Source organism: Schistocerca cancellata, chromosome 3, assembly GCF_023864275.1.
Source record: "Schistocerca cancellata isolate TAMUIC-IGC-003103 chromosome 3, iqSchCanc2.1, whole genome shotgun sequence".
Classification (NCBI taxonomy): domain Eukaryota; kingdom Metazoa; phylum Arthropoda; class Insecta; order Orthoptera; family Acrididae; genus Schistocerca; species Schistocerca cancellata.
This window is the reverse complement of record NC_064628.1, coordinates 783,496,946-783,521,046: the sequence shown is the minus strand read 5'-3', so window position 1 is coordinate 783,521,046 and position 24,101 is coordinate 783,496,946. Positions and strand designations below refer to the sequence as shown.

General features: G+C 46.6%; 1 protein-coding gene across 1 annotated transcript in view; it reads right to left on the bottom strand.

Moving 5' to 3' along the window:
- Positions 1 to 22,447: 22,447 nt before the first annotated feature.
- Positions 22,448 to 24,101, bottom strand: part of LOC126176564 (uncharacterized) — a 366,332-nt gene continuing 364,678 nt past the window's right edge. The window contains exon 5 of the mRNA XM_049923724.1: positions 22,448 to 22,776. Coding sequence (XP_049779681.1) covers positions 22,448 to 22,776 — 329 coding nt within the window. The remainder of the gene's footprint in view (positions 22,777 to 24,101) is intronic.

Here is a 24,101-nt window from a genome sequence, read left to right as displayed (position 1 = left end):
TCACATACACTCTCAACCTATGAAGTTTCACTTCGTTTCCGCCTCTAGTTGTGGGCGCTTCACCTTTTTTTCTACATCTATGTGATGACTGTTAAGAAGAAAATTCGTTACGTTGCGCCGTTACCGAGTTATTCGGCATTGAAGTTAGCCAATCAGGACGCGCAAATTAAGGCAACCTGCCAGAAACGTATTCTTCGTTTGGTTTCCTCAGACCGAACAAACGTAGTCTTTGCTCGCCTTGTTTAAATTTATGATTTCCCGAAAGGCAAATTTTAACGGGAAACGAGCATTCAAACAAGTGGTAACTCACAGATCCAGAGATGCCTGTGCATCACCTCATTTTAGCACCTGTAGGTGCCTTAATTTGCGCGGGCTATGGCAAGGAAAGCGTTTCTGAAGAAGAGAAATTTGTTAACATCGAGTGTAGATTTAAGTGTCAGGAAGTCGTTTCTGAAAGTATTTGTATGGAGTGTAGCCATGTATGGAAGTGAAACATGGACGATAAATAGTTTGGACAAGAAGAGAATAGAAGCTTTCGAAATGTGGTGCTACAGAAGAATGCTGAAGATTAGATGGGTAGATCACATAACTAATAAGGAGGTATTGAACAGAATTGGGGAGAAGAGGAGTTTGTGGCGCAGCTTGACAAGGAGAAGGGACCGGTTGGTATAACATGTTCTGAGGCATCAAGGGATCACAAACTTAGCACTGGAGGGCAGCGTGGAGGGTAAAAATCGTAGAGGGAGACCAAGAGATGAATTCACTAAGCAGATTCAGAAGGATGTACGTTGCAGTAAGTACTGGGAGATGAAGAAGCTTGCACATGATAGAGTAACATGGAGAGCTGCATCAAACCAGTCTCAGGAGTGAAGACCACAACAACAACAACAACAACATGCTCCCAACGTTTAAAGAAAAGGGGAACATAATTTTGTCCAGGTTTCCGTTCCAGCGGTCTCACCTCTCGACAGGTGCGACGTTGTTGACGGCCTCCAGAGTGGTCCAGCGCTGGATGGCCGGCTCCTGCTTGTCCTTCTCCGCGTCGTCTTCGGCCCCCTCGCCGTCCTCGTCGCTCTCCTCGGGAATGCGAGGCAGGATGTCGACGCCCCCCAGCGGCAGCAGCTTGCGCTGGCTCTGCACGGGACTCCTCGGCAGCGGCATGCCCAAGGGCAGGCCCAAAGGGCCGTCCGACCCTCCCAGGGCCAGCGGCAGCGACAGCGACAGCCGCCCGTCCAGCTCTTCATCCGTGACCGCAGTGGCCGGGTTCCGCCAGCCGCGAACGCCCAGCAGCGGGCTGCTGCCTCCGGTGCCGCAGAAGTAGTCCCTGCCAACACTGTCTATGAATGCATCGGAAAAAATCTTACATTACATTTTTACAAATTCTCAAAAGAAAAAAAAAAACGTGTATTGCATAAAAAGTTCTCGGTTCACTTGCCGCATCAAATTCGTATGAAGTTCCAAGCTCTCGAACATAACACCTTCCATCATCGTAGTCAGGAACTAAAACTGACTGTTGTGAACAGTTTTTTTCCCCTTTAATTTCATTTCATGCCCCTCTTCCCTTCTGCAGCCAGCGGTATGAGGCCTAGTTTACACGACGACATTGGGTTGCGCCACTCGTTGCGTGGAATGAGTTGCACGAAAATACACTCCTGGAAATTGAAATAAGAACACCGTGAATTCATTGTCCCAGCAAGGGGAAACTTTATTGACACATTCCTGGGGTCAGATACATCACATGATCACACTGACAGAACCACAGGCACATAGACACAGGCAAAAGAGCATGCACAATGTCGGCACTAGTACAGTGTATATCCACCTTTCGCAGCAATGCAGGCTGCTATTCTTCCATGGAGACGATCGTACAGATGCTGGATGTAGTCCTGTGGAACGGCTTGCCATGCCATTTCCACCTGGCGCCTCAGTTGGACCAGCGTTCGTGCTGGACGTGCAGACCGCGTGAGACGACGCTTCATCCAGTCCCAAACATGCTCAATGGGGGACAGATCCGGAGATCTTGCTGGCCATGGTAGTTGACTTACACCTTCTAGAGCACGTTGGGTGGCACGGGATACATGCGGACGTGCATTGTCCCGTTGGAACAGCAAGTTCCCTTGCCGGTCTAGGAATGGTAGAACGATGGGTTCGATGACGGTTTGGATGTACCGTGCACTATTCAGTGTCCCCTCGACGATCACCAGTGGTGTACGGCCAGTGTAGGAGATCGCTCCCCACACCATGATGCCGGGTGTTGGCCCTGTGTGCCTCGGTCGTATGCAGTCCTGATTGTGGCGCTCACCTGCACGGCGCCAAACACGCATACGACCATCATTGGCACCAAGGCAGAAGCGACTCTCATCGCTGAAGACGACACGTCTCCATTCGTCCCTCCATTCACGCCTGTCGCGACACCACTGGAGGCGGGCTGCACGATGTTGGGGCGTGAGCGGAAGACGGCCTAACGGTGTGCGGGACCGTAGCCCAGCTTCATGGAGACGGTTGCGAATGGTCCTCGCCGATACCCCAGGAGCAACAGTGTCCCTAATTTGCTGGGAAGTGGCGGTGCGGTCCCCTACGGCACTGCGTAGGATCCTACGGTCTTGGCGTGCATCCGTGCGTCGCTGCGGTCCGGTCCCAGGTCGACGGGCACTTGCACCTTCCGCCGACCACTGGCGACAACATCGATGTACTGTGGAGACCTCACGCCCCACGTGTTGAGCAATTCGGCGGTACGTCCACCCGGCCTCCAGCATGCCCACTATACGCCCTCGCTCAAAGTCCGTCAACTGCACATACGGTTCACGTCCACGCTGTCGCGGCATGCTACCAATGTTAAAGACTGCGATGGAGCTCCGTATGCCACGGCAAACTGGCTGACACTGACGGCGGCGGTGCACAAATGCTGCGCAGCTAGCGCCATTCGACGGCCAACACCGCGGTTCCTGGTGTGTCCGCTGTGCCGTGCTTGTGATCATTGCTTGTACAGCCCTGTCGCAGTGTCCGGAGCAAGTATGGTGGGTTTGACACACCGGTGTCAATGTGTTCTTTTTTCCATTTCCAGGAGTGTAGTTTCGTATTTGACTGTAGACAATGCGAAACCAGTACACACTTCAGTTTCGTCGTTTTGTGGGTTACTGAGTCGTGTCTGAAATTAAAGTTTTGGCAGCTGCACGTCGCACGCGTTGTGTGGAGTTAAAGTGTGGCGTCACCGCCAGACACCACACTTGCTAGGTGGTAGCCTTTAAATCGGCCGCGGTCCGTTAGTATACGTCGGATCCGCGTGTCGCCACTGTCATTGATTGCAGACCGAGCGCCGCCACACGGCAGGTCTAGTCCACAGAGACTCCCTAGCACTCGTCCCAGTTGTACAGCCGACTTTGCTAGCGATGGTTCACTGTCTACATACGCTCTCATTTGCAGAGACGGCAGTTTAGCATAGCGTTCAGCTACGTCATTTGCTACGACCTAGCAAGGCGCCATATTCTGTTACTATAAGTACTATCTTCAAGAATGTTTTCTGAACAGATAATATTGTGACTCATGTACTGTCAAGAGCGACGTTCATCATTAATGGATTAAAGTTAAGTATCAAACTAATTATGTCCGCTTTCTGAATTCTCATTCCTTGTCATGTTCCAGACCTCACGTCAGTATAGTTCTTCCCTCCTCACGCCAGCCTGCTTGAGCTAAAACGCGTACATTTCGGCCTCCACTCGTAACACGGTGTTGGCTCTTCTGCTAACACAAAATAAAGCTTGTTGCGTGGAATCGCCGCATAAGAAAAATATAAGAAACGTGTTTCGATTCGTGAGTGGATAAAGAAAATACGTCAGCTCGTTTGCTCAGCATCCTTGCTGAAAAAATTTATAATGGGTGACCAAAGAAGTTCTTTTAATTATCTTAAAATGTTCACGTTTCCTCTAAATAGAGTCAATTACGCGATAAGAAATAAAGATACTGTAATACATGAAGCACTGTCGCCAAAAATGAAATTACACATCACATTGCGTGCATTACAATCGAGAACACTCGGCATGCTATAAGATGCGGCTCTAGTTGGTGAAGACACTTTTTCATTAACACCAATAATTATTAACATTAACAGCAGTAACTATTCGAAGCAGGCCGCATCAAGAAGAGTGGTTTCCAAACTACGCTCTTGAAGACAGATCTGTACTGTGGCAATATTTCAAAAGTCAACATATGTGAATGGGGAGCACCGCTGCGACGTTTTAAATAGGTGAATATTGAATAAAGAATGCAGCTTCTTGATTTGTGTAGCCTTTCCCCCTGTCAACAATATTCCTTAAAAAAAGAGAGTCGGCCAACTTTAACGATGGGATTTTAGTCTTTTAGACGAGAGCATTTCCATAGCTAGAATTACACTTGCTTGTATTTTTATTAATTCAGTTGTATATGTGCTCCTACTTCAATAAATTTTGCCCTTTAGCTCAGACATTGTCAAACTATCTATGTTCTGATCGCACGTCAAGGTCTCAGGAGCAGCAATATGTTTCTTATTTTTGTAGTCAGCATCACTTAAACCCCACAAACACCTAACCAAAGCATAGATACCCAAAAAGTGAACATTATTTCCGTTCCCCACTTCATATTTCTGTTTCTCTACATTCTACGAATACACACAACCTCAAAACTCATGCAACTAGTGTCGCCAACGTTGGAACACACCGAAACTGTTTAGTTTCATCGACGAGTTCCGCAAACGCGCGGCGCGCATGCGCAGTGGCCGGTAGCGCAGTTGCCTGCAACCTACTGTCGTCGTGTAAACCAGGCTTAATGCTGCTCCACTCTTCAGCCAACCAAACTTAAAACAATTATAATGAGAATATGCAAACAAAATGTGGGGCGTTTTCTGTTTCAGAGTAAAAATCAAAGAAGTACCGTTTAAAAAATCTAAAATATATACATTTTAAAAACACATAGCAGGAGGATAAAATTCTTCTGATAAAAGCACTGAATCACTGCACATTCACTTAAAATCTGAAGGACATGCACTAGGGTTAGAACTATTGCTGGAGGACAGAGTAAGTTACATAGGGTTGAGGGATGTGGGTAAAAAGATAGTGTGCTGTGGGGTAGAAAATATATGGATATGAGAGGTAGGACGGGAGCTGGATGGCGGGAAATGCAGTTGATGGGAAAGAGGCTGAGGAGTGGCGTGAATAGGATAGTGATTGCAGTAGGGAAGGGATGGGGATGGACGGAAAGAGAAAGGAGTCCTGATGTGGAATGGGGTAGGTAAGGAAGGGTTAAAGTTGTTATAAGGCATAAATATCGGGGCGGATCTCGTTGTCTGGGAGGGGGAGTTGGTTGAATTTGCGTTGGGATAGGATATGGAGGGCTACACTTGTGAAGGTGCGACAGTACACCAGGGTTGACGATCATCGTGAATAGGCTACTTCATGACGGCGCAACATCGAAAACTAGGTCAACGGCTAAATAAACCTATGGTATGCATGGTTTGCAACTGGTTGGCCGATTTCCTTCAACCTCTCTTTTTTTTGTTTCTTGAACGTAATACACTCCTGGAAATGGAAAAAAGAACACATTGACACCGGTGTGTCAGACCCACCATACTTGCTCCGGACACTGCGAGAGGGCTGTACAAGCAATGATCACACGCACGGCACAGCGGACACACCAGGAACCGCGGTGTTGGCCGTCGAATGGCGCTAGCTGCGCAGCATTTGTGCACCGCCGCCGTCAGTGTCAGCCAGTTTGCCGTGGCATACGGAGCTCCATCGCAGTCTTTAACACTGGTAGCATGCCGCGACAGCGTGGACGTGAACCGTATGTGCAGTTGACGGACTTTGAGCGAGGGCGTATAGTGGGCATGCGGGAGGCCGGGTGGACGTACCCCCGAATTGCTCAACACGTGGGGCGTGAGGTCTCCACAGTACATCGATGTTGTCGCCAGTGGTCGGCGGAAGGTGCACGTGCCCGTCGACCTGGGACCGGACCGCAGCGACGCACGGATGCACGCCAAGACCGTAGGATCCTACGCAGTGCCGTAGGGGACCGCACCGCCACTTCCCAGCAAATTAGGGACACTGTTGCTCCTGGGGTATCGGCGAGGACCATTCGCAACCGTCTCCATGAAGCTGGGCTACGCTCCCGCACACCGTTAGGCCGTCTCCCGCTCACGCCCCAACATCGTGCAGCCCGCCTCCAGTGGTGTCGCGACAGGCGTGAATGGAGGGACGAATGGAGACGTGTCGTCTTCAGCGATGAGAGTCGCTTCTGCCTTGGTGCCAATGATGGTCGTATGCGTGTTTGGCGCCGTGCAGGTGAGCGCCACAATCAGGACTGCATACGACCGAGGCACACAGGGCCAACACCCGGCATCATGGTGTGGGGAGCGATCTCCTACACTGGCCGTACACCACTGGTGATCGTCGAGGGGACACTGAATAGTGCACGGTACATCCAAACCGTCATCGAACCCATCGTTCTACCATTCCTAGACCGGCAAGGGAACTTGCTGTTCCAACAGGACAATGCACGTCCGCATGTATCCCGTGCCACCCAACGTGCTCTAGAAGGTGTAAGTCAACTACCCTGGCCAGCAAGATCTCCGGATCTGTCCCCCATTGAGCATGTTTGGGACTGGATGAAGCGTCGTCTCACGCGGTCTGCACGTCCAGCACGAACGCTGGTCCAACTGAGGCGCCAGGTGGAAATGGCATGGCAAGCCGTTCCACAGGACTACATCCAGCATCTCTACGATCGTCTCCATGGGAGAATAGCAGCCTGCATTGCTGCGAAAGGTGGATATACACTGTACTAGTGCCGACATTGTGCATGCTCTGTTGCCTGTGTCTATGTGTCTGTGGTTCTGTCATTGTGATCATGTGATGTATCTGACCCCAGGAATGTGTCAATAAAGTTTCCCCTTCCTGGGACAATGAATTCACGGTGTTCTTATTTCAATTTCCAGGAGTGTATTTATGAAAATAGAATCATTACAGTTATAATCACTCCGTTTACATGGGGCTCCAAAAAGCGGAATTCTTATACCGATTTTCCAATATCATTTCTGGGTGGTCATGTAAACACTTCAAAATCGCTTCTGGAAATCCGCTTCTAATTGCCGATTTTCCAATTCCGCAGTCGATTTTCGCTCCCATATAAACCCAAGCGGCTGTGAAAAGTGCTTAGGTTGTCAAGTTACGTCTTGTTTACAGAATATTCGGTTCATATGGACTTATTATGCAGTGAAGAAGAAGCAGGAATATTAGACTGAGCATGAAGCTGTCTGCCTGTAACATTTAAGTGAAGAGAAATAACGACTGTGTTGAATAAATCAGAAACTGGGTCAGCTGTTTTCCAGACGCTGTATTTAACTGGGCTAGCATATCCACTGCAAACCTTAACATGTTTAAAAGACAATTGAAAGCTATAATGTAACAGGCTATTATAATTAAAGTGTAGTTGCTCAAGTAGATCCATTGTGGGGTGTAATTAGCGTATGGCAGTGAAACCTGGTGGATATGCTAATGTGTTAATGTGGAACCGATATATGCTGGAAAAAATTAATTTCAAGTTTGACCACCAGGTAGAATTCTGGCGCTGTGCAGCATCTCGTCAATGTCTCCAATGCAGATATTAAACACGGTGTGCGAGTGGTTACTGATAATAAAATCATAATTATGCTTTTCTAACTAATTTGACTTTTTCTGTCGATGTCCCATTCCGGATCCATTACATTTCTATACATCTTTCTTGAATACACAGCACCAGATTTGCGCCTGGTGGTGTAGCGACATAACGTTGGGCGCCATATACGTTTGTAGCGACCCTTTTTTCTATCCCGACTTCCGTATCTTGCATGAAAGTAGGAATATTAATTTATCTATACATTGACTGGTATTGAGGAGCTTTGTTTTATCCCGTCTAGTTCTTAAATTAACCCCAGTGAGTCACTACACGTATTGTCTTCCCAGTTCTGAAGGAAAAAACCACAAGTAAATTAATACTAGTGTTTTCAATAGATTCTCGTTCACTTGTTTCTGTTAATAGTCTGCAGTTTATTCTTGATGAAAATCACGTAACCTAATTACACTCCTGGAAATTGAAATAAGAACACCGTGAATTCATTGTCCCAGGAAGGGGAAACTTTATTGACACATTCCTGGGGTCAGATACATCACATGATCACACTGACAGAACCACAGGCACATAGACACAGGCAACAGAGCATGCACAATGTCGGCACTAGTACAGTGTATATCCACCTTTCGCAGCAATGCAGGCTGCTATTCTCCCATGGAGACGATCGTAGAGATGCTGGATGTAGTCCTGTGGAACGGCTTGCCATGCCATTTCCACCTGGCGCCTCAGTTGGACCAGCGTTCGTGCTGGACGTGCAGACCGCGTGAGACGACGCTTCATCCAGTCCCAAACATACTCAATGGGGGACAGATCCGGAGATCTTGCTGGCCAGGGTAGTTGACTTACACCTTCTAGAGCACGTTGGGTGGCACGGGATACATGCGGACGTGCATTGTCCTGTTGGAACAGCAAGTTCCCTTGCCGGTCTAGGAATGGTAGAACGATGGGTTCGATGACGGTTTGGATGTACCGTGCACTATTCAGTGACCCCTCGACGATCACCAGTGGTGTACGGCCAGTGTAGGAGATCGCTCCCCACACCATGATGCCGGGTGTTGGCCCTGTGTGCCTCGGTCGTATGCAGTCCTGATTGTGGCGCTCACCTGCACGGCGCCAAACACGCATACGACCATCATTGGCACCAAGGCAGAAGCGACTCTCATCGCTGAAGACGACACGTCTCCATTCGTCCCTCCATTCACGCCTGTCGCGACACCACTGGAGGCGGGCTGCACGATGTTGGGGCGTGAGCGGAAAACGACCTAACGGTGTGCGGGACCGTAGCCCAGCTTCATGGAGACGGTTGCGAATGGTCCTCGCCGATACCCCAGGAGCAACAGTGTCCCTAATTTGCTGGGAAGTGGCGGTGCGGTCCCCTACGGCACTGCGTAGGATCCTACGGTCTTGGCGTGCATCCATGCGTCGCTGCGGTCCGGTCCCAGGTCGACGGGCACGTGCACCTTCCGCCGACGACTGGCGACAACATCGGTGTACTGTGGAGACCTCACGCCCCACGTGTTGAGCAATTCGGCGGTACGTCCACCCGGCCTCCCGCATGCCCACTATACGCCCTCGCTCAAAGTCCGTCAACTGCACATACGGTTCACGTCCACGCTGTCGCGGCATGCTACCAGTGTTAAAGACTGCGATGGAGCTCCGTATGCCAAGGCAAACTGGCTGACACTGACGGCGGCGGTGCACAAATGCTGCGCAGCTAGCGCCATTCGACGGCCAACACCGCGGTTCCTGGTGTGTCCGCTGTGCCGTGCGTGTGATCATTGCTTGTACAGCCCTCTCGCAGTGTCCGGAGCAAGTATGGTGGGTCTGACACACCGGTGTCAATGTGTTCTTTTTTCCATTTCCAGGAGTGTATTTATGAAACTAAATCGAAGTAAAGTTCAAGACGAATAGTCAGTTTCAAATGAACACGTTATTTTATTTAACAATAATTATTAATAAATCAGTTCATTCACACGATCGCATTCAAAGGGGTTCTTCGAATAAGTATCCAATCTGGAATCCCTTCAATATCAGAGATACTAAACAATGTTCTGTCCTTCGACTATAGGTACTAGTAGACTGGCCTTGCTGTGCAGAAGCTATAGGGCTGGTGTGGCTCCAACATAAAACCACGTGACTTTTGGCAAAACGTGGCGGGATTTCAAATGAGCGGTCTGCCATCCTGTGTTTGTATCGTATTATACCCATATGTCTCAATTGACTGCCAAACGCTTCCAACAAAAATTACTTTTTAATTTGCGAAAAATTATGTCAGAACTACATTTGACCTGGATTTGTTAACAGTGCCATTTATAAAATCTAAAAAATATATCGAAGGCCCCTCTGGTGGGCAGCAGGACTAAATTACTATAAACTATCAGTTAAAGTAAAATGTCGTAAAAATTCTTTTAAACAGTAAGAGTGGGCTCGTGTCAAAACTTTAAATATTGGATTCGCCGCGTTTTGAGCTCTAGTCACTTATAAAAGAAAATGGGATATGGGAATTATGTCAACTATAGGTCCCAAAATTGTCGACTTTAGGAGCAGGTCTATTTTAGAGTATCAATTTTAGGTGCACTTCAAAGGTTCAATTCCTACTATTTTTACAAAAGTTTAAACTATCAGTTTAAAAAAAATGATATTTTAGATGAAAGGTGAGACTCTGAAGTTTCAGAAAATAATATTGGAACCTACATTTATTTAATAGTATTAGGAGGTAGAAAAAAAATGCTCTTCATGTGTCGACTATAGGTGCTCTTACCTTACTATAATCTCACTTGTATATACAAAAAGGCGCGTATGTGCAGATGGCTTAAAGTTTTTCCGTTTCAGGGCCTGTATCCAAAGCTGTCTTCGGTTTTCATCCTTAGGGAACCTATGAGTAGGAACGAGAAACACTTATACTTACTTCAGTAACCGAATTATCACAGATACTTTCCAAAATGTAATATGAGTCTGACTTTACAGGCATCACTTTCAACACTTTAATTTACGTGATACTCTATTTCAAGTGTAAAAAACATATAAAGTCACTTCAGCAGATTTCAATAAACGTATCTGCATTATCATAGAAACACACGTGAAATGTAATGCCATTTCCCCCGACAAAACGCTTGAGTACAGCCATAAGCGCAACACGAAACAACCTTGTTTTGCCAACATTCACGTGACTTTAGCCCAGAGATGTTGGAGCCACGAAAATGACGTCAAGGCCAGTCTATTATATTTATGGTCGAAGGTTCTGTCCCTTTCGATAAAAAGATTGTTCCCGTTTAATATCCATAAACTGTCACGAACTGTGATTACTAGTTGCGTGAAGTAAAGCTTTTCCACTATCACAATACAAAGTCCGAATCTGTCCAAAAATCGTTGATTCCGTAAAATATTTAAGTCTTCACACGAAGTGACGTTAAAGTCAGAGAGATTACTGATCACCTCCCCGTTCCTCTAATATGACAAAAGTTCTAATTCTGATCTGAAATTAATGCTTCCCAAAAAACAATCTCGTCGCGATTTATTCTTGCGCCCTGGTTTAATAAAGTTCCTATTGTTGCTTCCTAAAGCTGTACGTCCTAATTGACTTCGAACAGACTAGAAGATAGAGACTGGAGTATCATAATTGCATTGTATGTCTATTTATACTTTAGTAAACGCTATCTTTGGTGTTCAAGACCTACGTTCTGTGACTATAATATTGATTTTCTCATATATAAGAATAACTAATAATTTAACCATTTCTATCGTTTTCCCCCCTCCCATGCTTCCAAAATTTATGATTAAAATTCTTTTCTTTTTCTACTATTTTTCTACTATAGATTTCCCTCTATTTGTCTCTTATTTCTATTTCGTAAATTACCGCTTGTGGAGGGGCTTGGGACATTTTCTGAATTTATATTTCGAGGGCATGGGAGCTAATTTGGGAGCTATTTTGGTTTATTAACAGCGAGAGGCGTTGTAGGTGTTACAGTGGCCAAAATTGGAACTTTTTTTTCAGCTTAAATCGACTCCGCATTAACGCATTGGAATATCTACCTAGTTTCGTTGCCATACGATAATTATATCCAGTAATGGACCTTTGTGAGTTGCTGCACTTTAATTATAACCCTTATGTTTTTATGTTACTTCATTAAAATATTGCCAACACATTTCGTGTAAATTAGACCTACTTGGGGTCTATCTGACTCCAGTGATATTCATTGAGACAAAAAAAATCCTTGGTATAGCTCACACAGGGTACGGTGGCCGATTTGCAGTGGTCTGTTTTTGTCCAAAGCACTCGGAGAGTTCACTCGTTTGTTCGAAAGGGGAAGCCGGCAAATGTGTTCCAAATTTCTGCCTGTCAGCAATGTCAGAATCGAGGCCCTAGTCCTGAAATCTTTCTCCAACGATTTTACAGATACTATTCGGTAAAAAAAAATTCCTTTTTACTTTACTTATAGCTTCATATGTCAGGTTTATAATGATGTGCCCATCATGTGTTAATGGTGATAGGTATTCTGATATTTACATGCATTTAAGACACTACGCAAAATTCGGAAAATTTTGCAATGAAAAATAGAGGGCGCTTTGCGTTTGGTGAGTATTACATAATATATTATCGCATAGGAAATTTAGCTAACGCATTGAATTTTTCTTTAGACGTGGATAGAAGTATCTGTCATCAGTCTCGAGAAAACTGATCTGATGTAGCACACTCATTTGCTGTCACGCAACTCCAGCGATAAAGCCAGAATGAAATATCTGCAACATTCCTCATATTTCATAAACGGTTCCAGACATTGAAATGAGATTTTGGCAAATGCCAGCATGCAAAGAGGTGAGTATTTTGCCATATCGTTATTACGTAAAATTTCAATATCTACCGTGTTATTCCACTAAGTGCAGACTTTTTCAATGAAAGAATGTAATTTTTAAGGGCCATCGATATGTGATGAAAGGAGAGATGCTGCGGGTTTTGGAACAACGTCAGGACATTACTTTTTTTTTTCTTTTTTTTTTACCGAGGATGCACTTTTCCATAAGCTACTGACTTTACTTTTCCTCAGTTCCTCACTTCATAACCTTAATAAACCACTGTTTCGGAATTCCCTCACAATTTTGTCTGCAAAACTTGTTAGTGAGGTGAGACTGTGTAAACTCTACTGCGTGTTCCATTTCAGACAAACAGAAGGACTCTCCACCGCGTATGTACAGTCAAGTAAAGGGACTGTTCAGACACACGTTACAAATGCCGAAATAAGGGGCAGGTACGGAAGACCTTCCAGATAGGAGGATACAAAAGCTCAAACAAAACTAAAAATGTGAGACTCCAGTTTCTCCTGGCGTATACAACTTTCAAGTAACTTCCGGCAATTCAGCAAGGTAACACTTTCAGCGACCGCCGATGTTTCGGCGGGAGAACACCCCGCCATTTTCAAGGCGAACTGCAACGGACAGGCGACGTACATGCAAATTTAAAACCTCGGTTCTCAGACTGATGCAGGAAAGATAACACACATACTGGACACTAGTGCCATCAAAGAAACTATAAGGACCTTGGAGGATCGATGTACTGAACATAAACGGCACACACGATTACAGATGCCAAGTAGATCTGCTATTGCCGAACATTGCTTGGATACTGGTCACCCTGTGTTATATAATAACACCGAGATATTGGCATGCACGTCCAGCTATTGGGACAGTGTTATTAAGGAGGCAGTTGAGATTAAATTAGCGGGCAACCTCGTTAACAGGGATGGAGGTTTTTGTTTGAACTCTGTTTGGAATACAGCTCTCTCACTTGTCAAAAATCATAGGGAGAGAGTCAACGCTACCTCTCCTGCGAGTTCGTGGTCTCACTATTGATATCTCTGACTTTGGTCATCTTTGATCTTTGGTGGCACTAGTGTCCAGTGTGGTGGTGGTGGTTAGTGTTTAACGTCCCGTCGACAACGAGGTCATTAGAGACGGAAGTGTCCAGTGTGTGTGTTATCTTTCCTGCATCAGTCGGAGAACGGAGGTTTTAAATTTGCATGTACGTCGCCTGTCCGTTGCTGTTTGCCTTGAAAATGGCGGGGTGTTCCCCGGCCGAAATATTGGCGGTCGCTGAAAGTGTCACCTGGCTGAATTCCGAGAAGTTATTTGAAATACTAAAAATGTGTGTGCGTGCGAGATTTCGGCTGTGGTCTCTGTGCTGGAAATGTTCAGTACGTGTGTGCAAAAAGTATTGATAAAGATTGTGGTTTTCATTGAGAACATGAGATAAAGTAAAACAATGTTATTTCCTCGTAATTGTCACAGCAATATATGTGCACTTTTCTTTCTATTTCCTAATAAATATATGTTTATGGCCTGTTTGAGAATAAGTCATAGTGTGTCCTCGGAGTCTTTCGTGACGGTATAGATGAATAAAACGTTTTCGGTTTTCAAGCCGCGTCAATTCGAATAAAATCCTCGAGCTTTCGATAGCCATCTCCGCAGTCGTCGTCAGGAGCTCACTGACTGCCGGGGCTGCTGCGGTTTCTCACTTATATAGGCATGATGACATCATCAGAAGCCAATCAGATAGACCCAAAGTAGCGCGCGCGCCTAAGTCGACCCGGGCAGCTAGCGGAGTTATTGCCCGTGGCAGCACAGGTGACGTCGGGTGGCGCCAGGGGCAGGCGCCACGTTTGAAACTGCCGCTCCCGCGTCGTGCATCTGTCTTTGCTTTCTTTCGATGTCCAGCATGCCCTGCTGAGTGTGTATCCCTGTTCTCTGTTGAAATTGTTGTTGTTTAAACGAATTTCGGCCGCATGAGCCAATCCTTTTGTGTTTCTAAGCAATGCTCCGCTATGGCTGACTTGTCAAGTCTCGCTTTGTTTTATATGGCGCTTCCGCCACTGTGCGTATTGTTTGTCTGATATACATGCTGCCACATTCACAGGCTACACCATACATGCCGGACACTCCAAGAGCAATGTCGTCTTTAACAGGGCGCAACATATTTCGTATCTTGGGGTCGGGCCGGAACACTGGTCTTAGCTCATTTTTCTGCAGCAGACGTCCTAACGTGCTGCTAATTGGTCCACAGTATGGCAGGAAAGCAGTCCGTTTGGCCTCTTCTACTGATTCACCAGGTGTCTTTCGTCGGCGGCCCTTGAGAATTTTATTCGAATTGACGCGGCTTGAAAACCGAGAACGTTTTATTCAACAAGTCATAGAGACAAAAAATATTATTTCATAACTACACGTTTTCTTAATTTGTAAGTCTGTGCTCAATCAGTATGGTGTTTACATCGTATTCTTTACTTCGACCCTTTTTTTCTTTCCGGTCCATCCAGGTGGTTCGCTGGTCACTCCTAGTGTTAATGAGCCAGGCTAAAATAAATCACTGCATTTTCGGCGGAATTCTTTTTAGATACTAACCAAAGCAGAGGTGACAGTAGATATTTTTGAATGATCACCATGGAAGTTTGGATGTGGAGGGCCCTCACTTGATATTTACAAAAAATGTGAGCGCAGGCTTCAATTTAGAACAGCACTTCCGCTCCAGCGCTCAGCACTCCCCCTATTGCCCGTAACCCCCACCACTACCTCTCTCCCAACTTGCGACCTGCCCTCTGCGGATCCGTTGGCCACGGCATTCTGTGCGAGCATTAGTAGGAGGGTAAATGTCAGTGGCGGCTCGTGAGTATAGATTCTGAGTGTTCATACATTTTTAGATTCAGATAAATTTGAGAACGCGAAATTAATGGCATCTGCTGAACGTGTGTAACTCTTATGCTTATCAACAAGTTTATGCAACTACAGGCATTGACGATAATAATAATAATAATAATAACAGTAATAGTTGTAATATTAATAATAAAACGCATAATTTATCTGACAAAGAAAGAACCGTCCTTGTGGATTTTTGTTGTGTTTCACATAATTATGTTCAGTTTAGAGTGATAACGAAATAAAGTGTAATATTTTGCAACTCTGTTTCGCTTTTTTGTATAAATCAGAGTTTTCGTGCTTTCCCATTTTTTCAGACATATGTACAAGATCCCTATCACAATTTACTTCAAGGCTGAAAATCAGATACGCTTGCGGTGCACCCACAGAGCAATTTGTGCTAATTGTACACTTCCTTGTTAAATGTTCGCTTGTAGCCACGCTAATTTAACTTCGTCGCTCTCTCAATAAAAAGGTCTGTTCTTGGAGACCTTAGCTCCTTTGCGGCTAACTTTTCCTGGTAATTTAGTTTTCTGTTCCCAGAATGTAATTTCCACTCTGCAGTGGAGTGAGCACTGATATGAAACTTCCTGGCATATTAAAGCCGTGTGCCGGACCGAGACTCGAACTCGGCACGTTTGCCTTTCGCGAGCAATTGCTCTACTGAATGAGCTAACCATGCACCACTCATGATCCGAACTCTCAGCTATACTTTTCTGTCAGCGTTTAAAATATGTTGTTCATGTTTACACTGCACACAAAAACCGATTCCCACACAATAAGCTACAAAATACAAATGTTGTAACTGCGTCCGGAATGGTCGCGGGATTGCAGAGAACGAAAGCGCGGCGGCACTAAACGGGAGTGGCCCGCGAACAAACAAAACAAACGGGGAAGGACGGACACGAACAACGAAGGACGACCGAGCAAGATCTATCAAACAACAACACGCAAATAGCAACAGGGTCACAAGAAAAACCTCACGAATCCACAATGTCCACTCGTACACAGAAACAAAGTAATGTAAACACGCTGTCTGTAGGCGAGACGTCGATAGACTAACGCGAGTATCAGACTGCCTGCTGAGCCTTTCTTTTCTTGTCATTTCCCTGCCCCATATGCGCAAGGGAGGGCTGTCAGCGGCACAATCCGCCGCTCTTCTGCCGAGTGACATGACAACTAAAACAAGAATAAAATGCTACATATGTAAGGCGATAAAATTGGGAACATAAAACAGAGTAAGAGGAAATAATGGAGGTAAAAATACACTGACAGGAAGACGTTCATGGGGGGACAATTAAAAAAGTCACCATCAAATTAAAAAAAACACAGTTGGCGATTCTTAAAGCACAAAGAAGACACTGAATGCACATGCACAGGTCAAAACTCGGCCCCAGTATTAAAAACACTTCAGAACAGCACACTTAGAACCCACTTGGAGCACACACGATGACGAATGAAACTGCCTGGTGGGACCTGCCGAGGGAGAGGTCGGAGAGGATGGAAAAGGAGGGGAGAGCAAGAGGCAGCAGGGGAGGCGGCGGGATGAAGAGAGTAGGGGCATCAGCGGGTACACGAAGAGGCAGGAGACACGTGGGGCAGGAGATGAAGAGGGAAGACAAGGCAGGAGGGAATGCAGAGACACTGAAGGGCAGCACGAGAGGGAGGGGGAGTAGGAGGGGTAAGCCGCTCAGGTGAAGGGAGGGGGAGGAGAGGCAGCCCTGTGGAGGAGGCAGGAAGATGGGGTTAGAGTTGGTAGGAAGGGTACCTGCTGAGCGAGAGGCAGGTGCTTAAATACATGATAGAGTACATCACTACTGGCCGCTGGGACCACGTACTCCACTGTGGCGCCCTCACATTATACAAGGGCCAGGAGTGCGTGTGCAGCTACGGCTCATGGTGTGACGGCTGGAGGCTCACATTATACGAGGGCCAGGAGCGTGTGCGCAGCTACGGCTTACGGTGTGACGGCTGGAGGCTCACATTATACGAGGGCCAGGAGTGCGTGCGCAGCTATGGCTTATGGTGTGACGGCTGGAGGCTCACATTATACGAGGGCCAGGAGTGCGTGCGCAGCTACGGCTTACGGTGTGACGGCTGGAGGCTCACATCATACGAGGGCCAGGAGTGCGTGCGCAGCTACGGCTTACGGTGTGATGGCTGGAGGCTCACATCATACGAGGGCCAGGAGCACGTGCGCAGCTACGGCTTACGGTGTGACGGCTGGAGGCTCACATTATACGAGGGCCAGGAGTGCGTGCGCAGCTACGGCTTACGGTGTGACGGCTGGAGGCTCACATTATACGAGGGCCAGGAGCGCGTGCGCAGCTACGGCTTACAGTGTGACGGCTGGAGGCTCACATTATACAAGGGCCAGGAGCGTGAGCACACCTATGGCTTATGGCGTGATGGCTGGAGGGACCTCCAGTGGTAATCGAGGTCCATGGCGTCTGGCGCAGATTCGAAACCCACAGCGATCGGTAGCAGAACAAACACAAACCTTCGTCTGTTGTGTAATGTCTGTGCAGTAATATCTACCAACATGGTCACTTGACTAGAATACAAATGAGGCGCTGAGATCCATAAGGGCCTAAAGCACACTGCCGACGCTGTTACATTTAAGTCAATATCAGAGAATTATGTACAGGTTTTTAACTACCGCTACCAGTCACAAAATTTGTTAACTAATGTATTACTTATTTACTGTGCGACGTGTTTCGAGGGAATATCTTATCATCTGGCTATATGGCATTACGAAAATAATCTCATTATAATATAAAACAGATGTTAAACAGTCTTTTCGTAAATGCTGTGGCTATCCTGTGGAAGAAGGGAAAAACCTAGTAAGAGGCGATGCCACTTTGTAAGGTGGCCTGATGTTTGCATTAAAATGTTTTGTAACAGTCATTCACTGGTGCTCAATTTGTAATGTATTTCGTCAACCTACACCTGTAATACGATAACAAGACGTGCAGGAGACATGTAAACATCTGATATCACACAGATCGACAGATCGATAGTCAATTCGAAACCAGCTGCATTTTGACCGCCATCTTGTCCACTGCTCTACAGATTTGTTACTGTGATCGTGTTTCCAAGTTACTGGTAGGTTTGTGAAAATTTGTGAACAGTGATCAAGAAAGCCAAGAGAGCCACAGAAATGAAAACACCTCAGCTCATCACAACGAGACTGCCACACCATAAGAACAAAATGAGTGAGTTACGAAATATTTTCATGCAAACATAAGTTCAGCTTACAAAGTGACATCGCCTCTTACTAGGTCTTCTCTTCTTCCACAGGATAACCACAGCATTTATGAAAAGAATCTTTAACATCTGTTTGATCTTATTATGAAATTGTTTTCGTAATGCCATATAGTCTGGTCAGGTATTCCCTCGAAACATGTCGCACAATAAATAAGTAATACATTAGTTAACAAATTTTGTGATTGGTAGCGGTAGTTAAAATCCTTTACATATTTCTTGACACAGTCACGGTCAAAATATAGTCAAAATGGGTTCTAATATCAGAGATATCAGTGATACAGCTTTTCGTGAATTTTCATACACACAATGCGGGCCTATAACATGAATAAACCTGACTCACCATAAGATAAACAGATTTCAGAAGCATGAGTAAATGCTACAACCTCACAATCGATGGTGATGTGATTTAGGCCCTTGTGATTCTCAGTGCCCCAAATGGATTACTGTATGACAAATTTCATAACTCAGTATATTATTACTCATTCAGAAAGCCACAAAATAGGTTTATTGTCAGTAAAACTTTAACGTATACTGACGACGTACAATCTAATGGTACTATGAGGGTCACTCCAAAAGAAATACACACTATTTTTGTAAAAATACAGTTTTCATTCTGCATGTGTGAAAGTTTTACAGTGTGTAGATACATCCTTCCCACTTGCTTTCAAACTTGGTTCAACCTGTTTCCGTGAGTGGCGCCGACACAGCATGTCTTCAAGATGGCTGCTACACTTGACGTTGGTCAGAAGCAATAGAATTGCTGTGCTGTGGAAACGAGACAGTGGGAAACATCCGCAAGAGGTTGAAAAAGGTGTATGGAGATGCTGCTGTCTATCGCAGTACAGTAAGTCGGTGGGAAAGCAGGTTACGTGATGAAAGCGGGACGGCAATATTGAGGATTGTCCTCACAGCGGCAAGGCTCGTACTGCACACACTCCAGACAATGTGCAGAGTGTTAACGAATTGGTGACTGCTGACAGACGCATCACAGTGAACGAATTGTCACGCTACATTGGGATAGGGGAAGGAAGTGTTTGCAGAATACTGAAAGTATTGGCGTTAAAAAAAGTTTGCACCAGGTGGGTTCCCAGGATGTTGACAGTGGCTCACAAAGAAACAAGAAAAACGGTATGCAGCGAACTTTTGGAACAGTACGAGAATGATGGAGATGAATTTCTTGGAATAATTGTGACAGGTGATGAAACATGGCTCCATCATTTTTCACCAGAGACGAAGAGGCAACCAATGGAGCGGCATCATGTAAATTCACCCAAGGAAAAAAAAATTCAAAACCACACCTTCTGCTGGAAAAGTTATGGCTTCAGTGTTTTTCGATTCCGAACGACTCTTGCTTATGGACATCATGCTGGGTAGAACCACCATAAATTCTGATGCATATGTGACGACACTGAAGAAACTTCAAGCTCGACTGAGTCGTGTTCAACCACATCGGCAAAAGCTGGATGTTCTGCTGTTGCATGACAATGCGCGGCCACATGTCATTCAAAAAAACCTGTAAGCGATCACAAAACTCGGATGGACAATACTGAAGCACCCGCTGTCCTGACCTGGCTCCATGTGACTATCATCTGAAACTTCCTGGCGGATTAAAACTGTGTGCCCGACCGAGACTCGAACTCGGGACCTTTGCCTTTCGCAGGCAAGTGCTCTACCATCTGAGCTACCGAAGCACGACTCACGCCCGGTACTCACAGCTGTACTTCTGCCAGTATCTCGTCTCCTACCATCCAAACTTTACAGAAGCTCTCCTGCGAACCTTGCAGAACTAGCACTCCTGAAAGAAAGGATACTGCGGAGACATGGCTTAGCCACAGCCTTAGCCACAGACTATCATCTGTTTGGGAAACTGAAAGACTCTCTTTGTGCAACAAGGTTTGAAGATGATGACTCCCTTGTGCACGCTGCCAAACAGTGGCTCCAACAGGATGGTTCAGAATTTTACCGTGCGGTATACATGCGCTGGTTGCAAGATGGCGTAAGGCAGTTGAGAGGGATGGAAATTATGTGAAGAAATGAAAATATTGTTCCTAAAGGATGTATCTACACACTGTAAAACTTTCAAAAATGTAGAATAAAAGATGTATTTAAAAAAAATAGTGTGCATTTCTTTTGGAGTGACCCTCGCACATAGTGACTGAATTAGCATATCTGACGGGTGTGCTGTAATCTATTCTAGTAGGATCTATGCCGAGTAAATGAAGATAAAAATCTGTCGCATTGTGCTACCACCTGGTGACACTGACGTGAACTGCTAGCTGAGTGGCAAGGGCTAGATGTGTACAGCGTGATCCGTGCATGTTGTTTATCATATCGGTGTGCATTTGGCGCAAGTCGCGCATGCACAAAAGCTTCTTAAAACGTGTACAACTGGCCCTATGCTCACGACCTGTTGGCAAGTTTCACATAGCCATATCCTTCCGAATGAGGCACGTATGTTACATTTAACAGCAAAGAAAGAAAAATGACAAGTAAATCCGCAAGGTGCCGAAAGTTAGGGTGTCAGGCGATCATCACAGGCCGCACCACCCGCTCCTTCCATCTCCATCATTTCTACCTCACTATTTATGGTCATCCTATCCACCTTACTCCTACCCTCAAATACCTTGGCCTCACCCTCGACCGCCACCTCACCTGGACTCCCCATCTCCGTACCATCCAAAATAAAGCTCACAACAGACTCCACCTCCTGAAACTCCTGTCTGGCCGGACTTGGGGTCTGCATCCTTCCACCATCTTTCACACCTACAAATCCTTGATCCACCCCATCCTCTGTTATACCAGCATAGTTTGGATTTCTGCCCCTCCCAGGTTCTATAAATCCCTCCAAATCCTCAAATGCCATGTGTTCCGCCTCGCCTTCCGCATCCACCTTCCGACCTCACGCGCATCCTCTACGACCTCATCCCCTTACCCCACCTTCTCCTTTTCCTTGAACACATCCACACACTATATATTGTCCGCTGCACTGATCTCCCTCACCCCCTGATGTCTCCCTTCCTCTCCACCCGCAGCCCGTTACCACACCTTTACCATTGTGTCCCACCCTCTCTCCATCTCCACACTCTCCGCCTCCTTTCCCAACGCAACTTCCACAATCTACCCCTCCCGGATGATGAGCTTCGCACTGACATCTACCCTTCCTACCAACTCGAACCCATCTTCATCCTGCCTCCTCCTCAGGGCTCCCTCTCCTCCCCCTCCCTTCTCCTGAACAGCTTCCCCCTCCTACTACCCCTCCCTCTCTTGTGTTCCCCTTCAGTGTCTGCCTCCTGCCTTGTCTTCCCTCTTCATCTCCTGTCCCACCAGTCTCCTGCCTCTTAGTGTACCTGCTGACACCCCTACTCTTTTCATATCGACCCTTCCCCTGCTGCCTCCTTTTCCATCCTCTCCGGTATCTCCCTCGGCAGGTCCCACCTGGCAGTTTTATTCTTCATTGTGTGTGCTCCAAGTGGGTTTTAAGTGTGTTGTTCTGGAGTGTTTTTAATACTGTAGCCGACTTTTAACCTGTGCATGTGCATTCAGTGACTTCTTTGGGTTTAAGAATTACCAGCTGTGTTTTGTAACTTTATGATGCATTTTTAATTGTCCCGAATGAACGTCTCCATGCCAGTGTATTTTTACCTCCATTATCTCCCCTTACTCTGTTTTATGTTCCCCTTATATATGTAACACTTTATTCTTGTCTTAGTTGTCATGTCACTCGACTGAAGAGCGGCAGATTGTGCCGCTGACGGCCCTGCCGTGCCCATATAGGGCAGGGGAATGAAATCACAATAAAGGAAAAAAAAAGTTAGGGTGTCCACGTGCCCTTACACAGCAGCCACCATCCTTTAATGTGTTTCGCTTACCCGTTCCACGCGGTGACCGGCGAGGGCGAGAGGTCGGCGAGCTCGACGTCGCCGAAGAGCGTGTAGGCGCGGCCCCTGCCGGCGGCGCGGCCGGGCCTGCGCAGCAGCGCGGCGCCCACGAGCGCGTGCAGCGAGAGGCCGGCGAGCAGCAGCTGCGCGCCCGCGTGGCCCAGCCGCCGCAGCAGCGCCTGCAGCAGCAGGGGGCCCGAGAACTGGCCCAGCGCGCGCGCCGCAGACAGCGCCGCGGACGACAGCTGCGACGGGCCGCCCACGTGCGACTGCAGCGCCGCCGCGCCCTGGCAGCTCGCCACCGCCACGCCCGCGCCTGCGCACAGCGCGCCGTCAGCGGCGGTACAAGGACACCCCACCAGAAACCAGCTTCCGCGAGCACTTGCTGAGGTGTTTACATCAGAATAAACATCGGGTGTTTATAATTAAAACACAGCAAATCACGGAGGACAACTGACGTCTGTAATTATCGTAAGGCAGCAGAAATTGGTAGATATACTAATGCGTTCATGAGGAACCGATTTACAACGAAAAAAATTTAGTTCCAATTTTCTCCACCAGCTGCAAATCTGGCCCTGTAGAGTGTTTGTTCGACGGAATGATATCCACGCTGTCATTTGACAACCGCAATGTGAATGAACACTGTCGCTATCGGGTACAAGACTGTGCGCTGTTGGTAAAAATTTCATGTACATCTACATGGATACCCTGCTAATCACATTTATACAGGGTGTTACAATAAGCTACGGCCAAACTTTCAGGAAACATTCCTCACACACAAATAAAGAAAAGATGTTATGTGGACATGTGTCCGGAAACGCTTAATTTCCATGTTAGAGCTCATTTTAGTTTCGTCAGTATGTACTGTACTTCCTCGATTCACCGCCAGTTGGCCCAATTGAAGGAAGGTAATGTTGACTTCGGTGCTTGTGTTGACATGCGACTCATTGCTCTACAGTACTAACATCATCAGTACGTAGCATCAACAGGTTAGTGTTCATCACGAACGTGGTTTTGCAGACAGTGCAATGTTTACAAATGCGGAGTTGGCAGATGCCCATTTGATGTATGGATTAGCATGGGGCAATAGCCGTGGCGCGGTACGTTTGTATCGAGACAGATTTCCTGAACGAAGGTGTCCCGACAGGAAGACGTTCGAAGCAATTGATCGGCGTCTTAGGGAGCACGGGACATTCCAGCCTATGGCTCGCGACTGGGGAAGACCTAGAACAACGAGGACAGCTGCAATGGACGAGGCAATTCTTCGTGCAGTTGACGATAACCCTAATGTCAGCCTCAGAGAAGTTGCTGCTGTACAAGGTAACGTTGACCACGTCACTGTATGAAGAGTGCTACGGAAGAACCAGTTGTTTCCGTACCATGTACAGCGTGTGCAGGTACTATCAGCAGCTGATTGGCCTCCACGGGTACACTTCTGCGAATGGTTCATCCAACAACGCGTCAATTCTCATTTCAGTGCAAATGTTCTTTTTACGGATGAGGCTTCATACCAAGGCGATCAAATCGTAAATTTTCACAATCAACATGTGTGGGCTGACGAGAATCCGCACGCAATTGTGCAATCGCGTCATCAACACAGATTTTCTGTGAACGTTTGGGCAGGCATTGTTGGTGATGTCT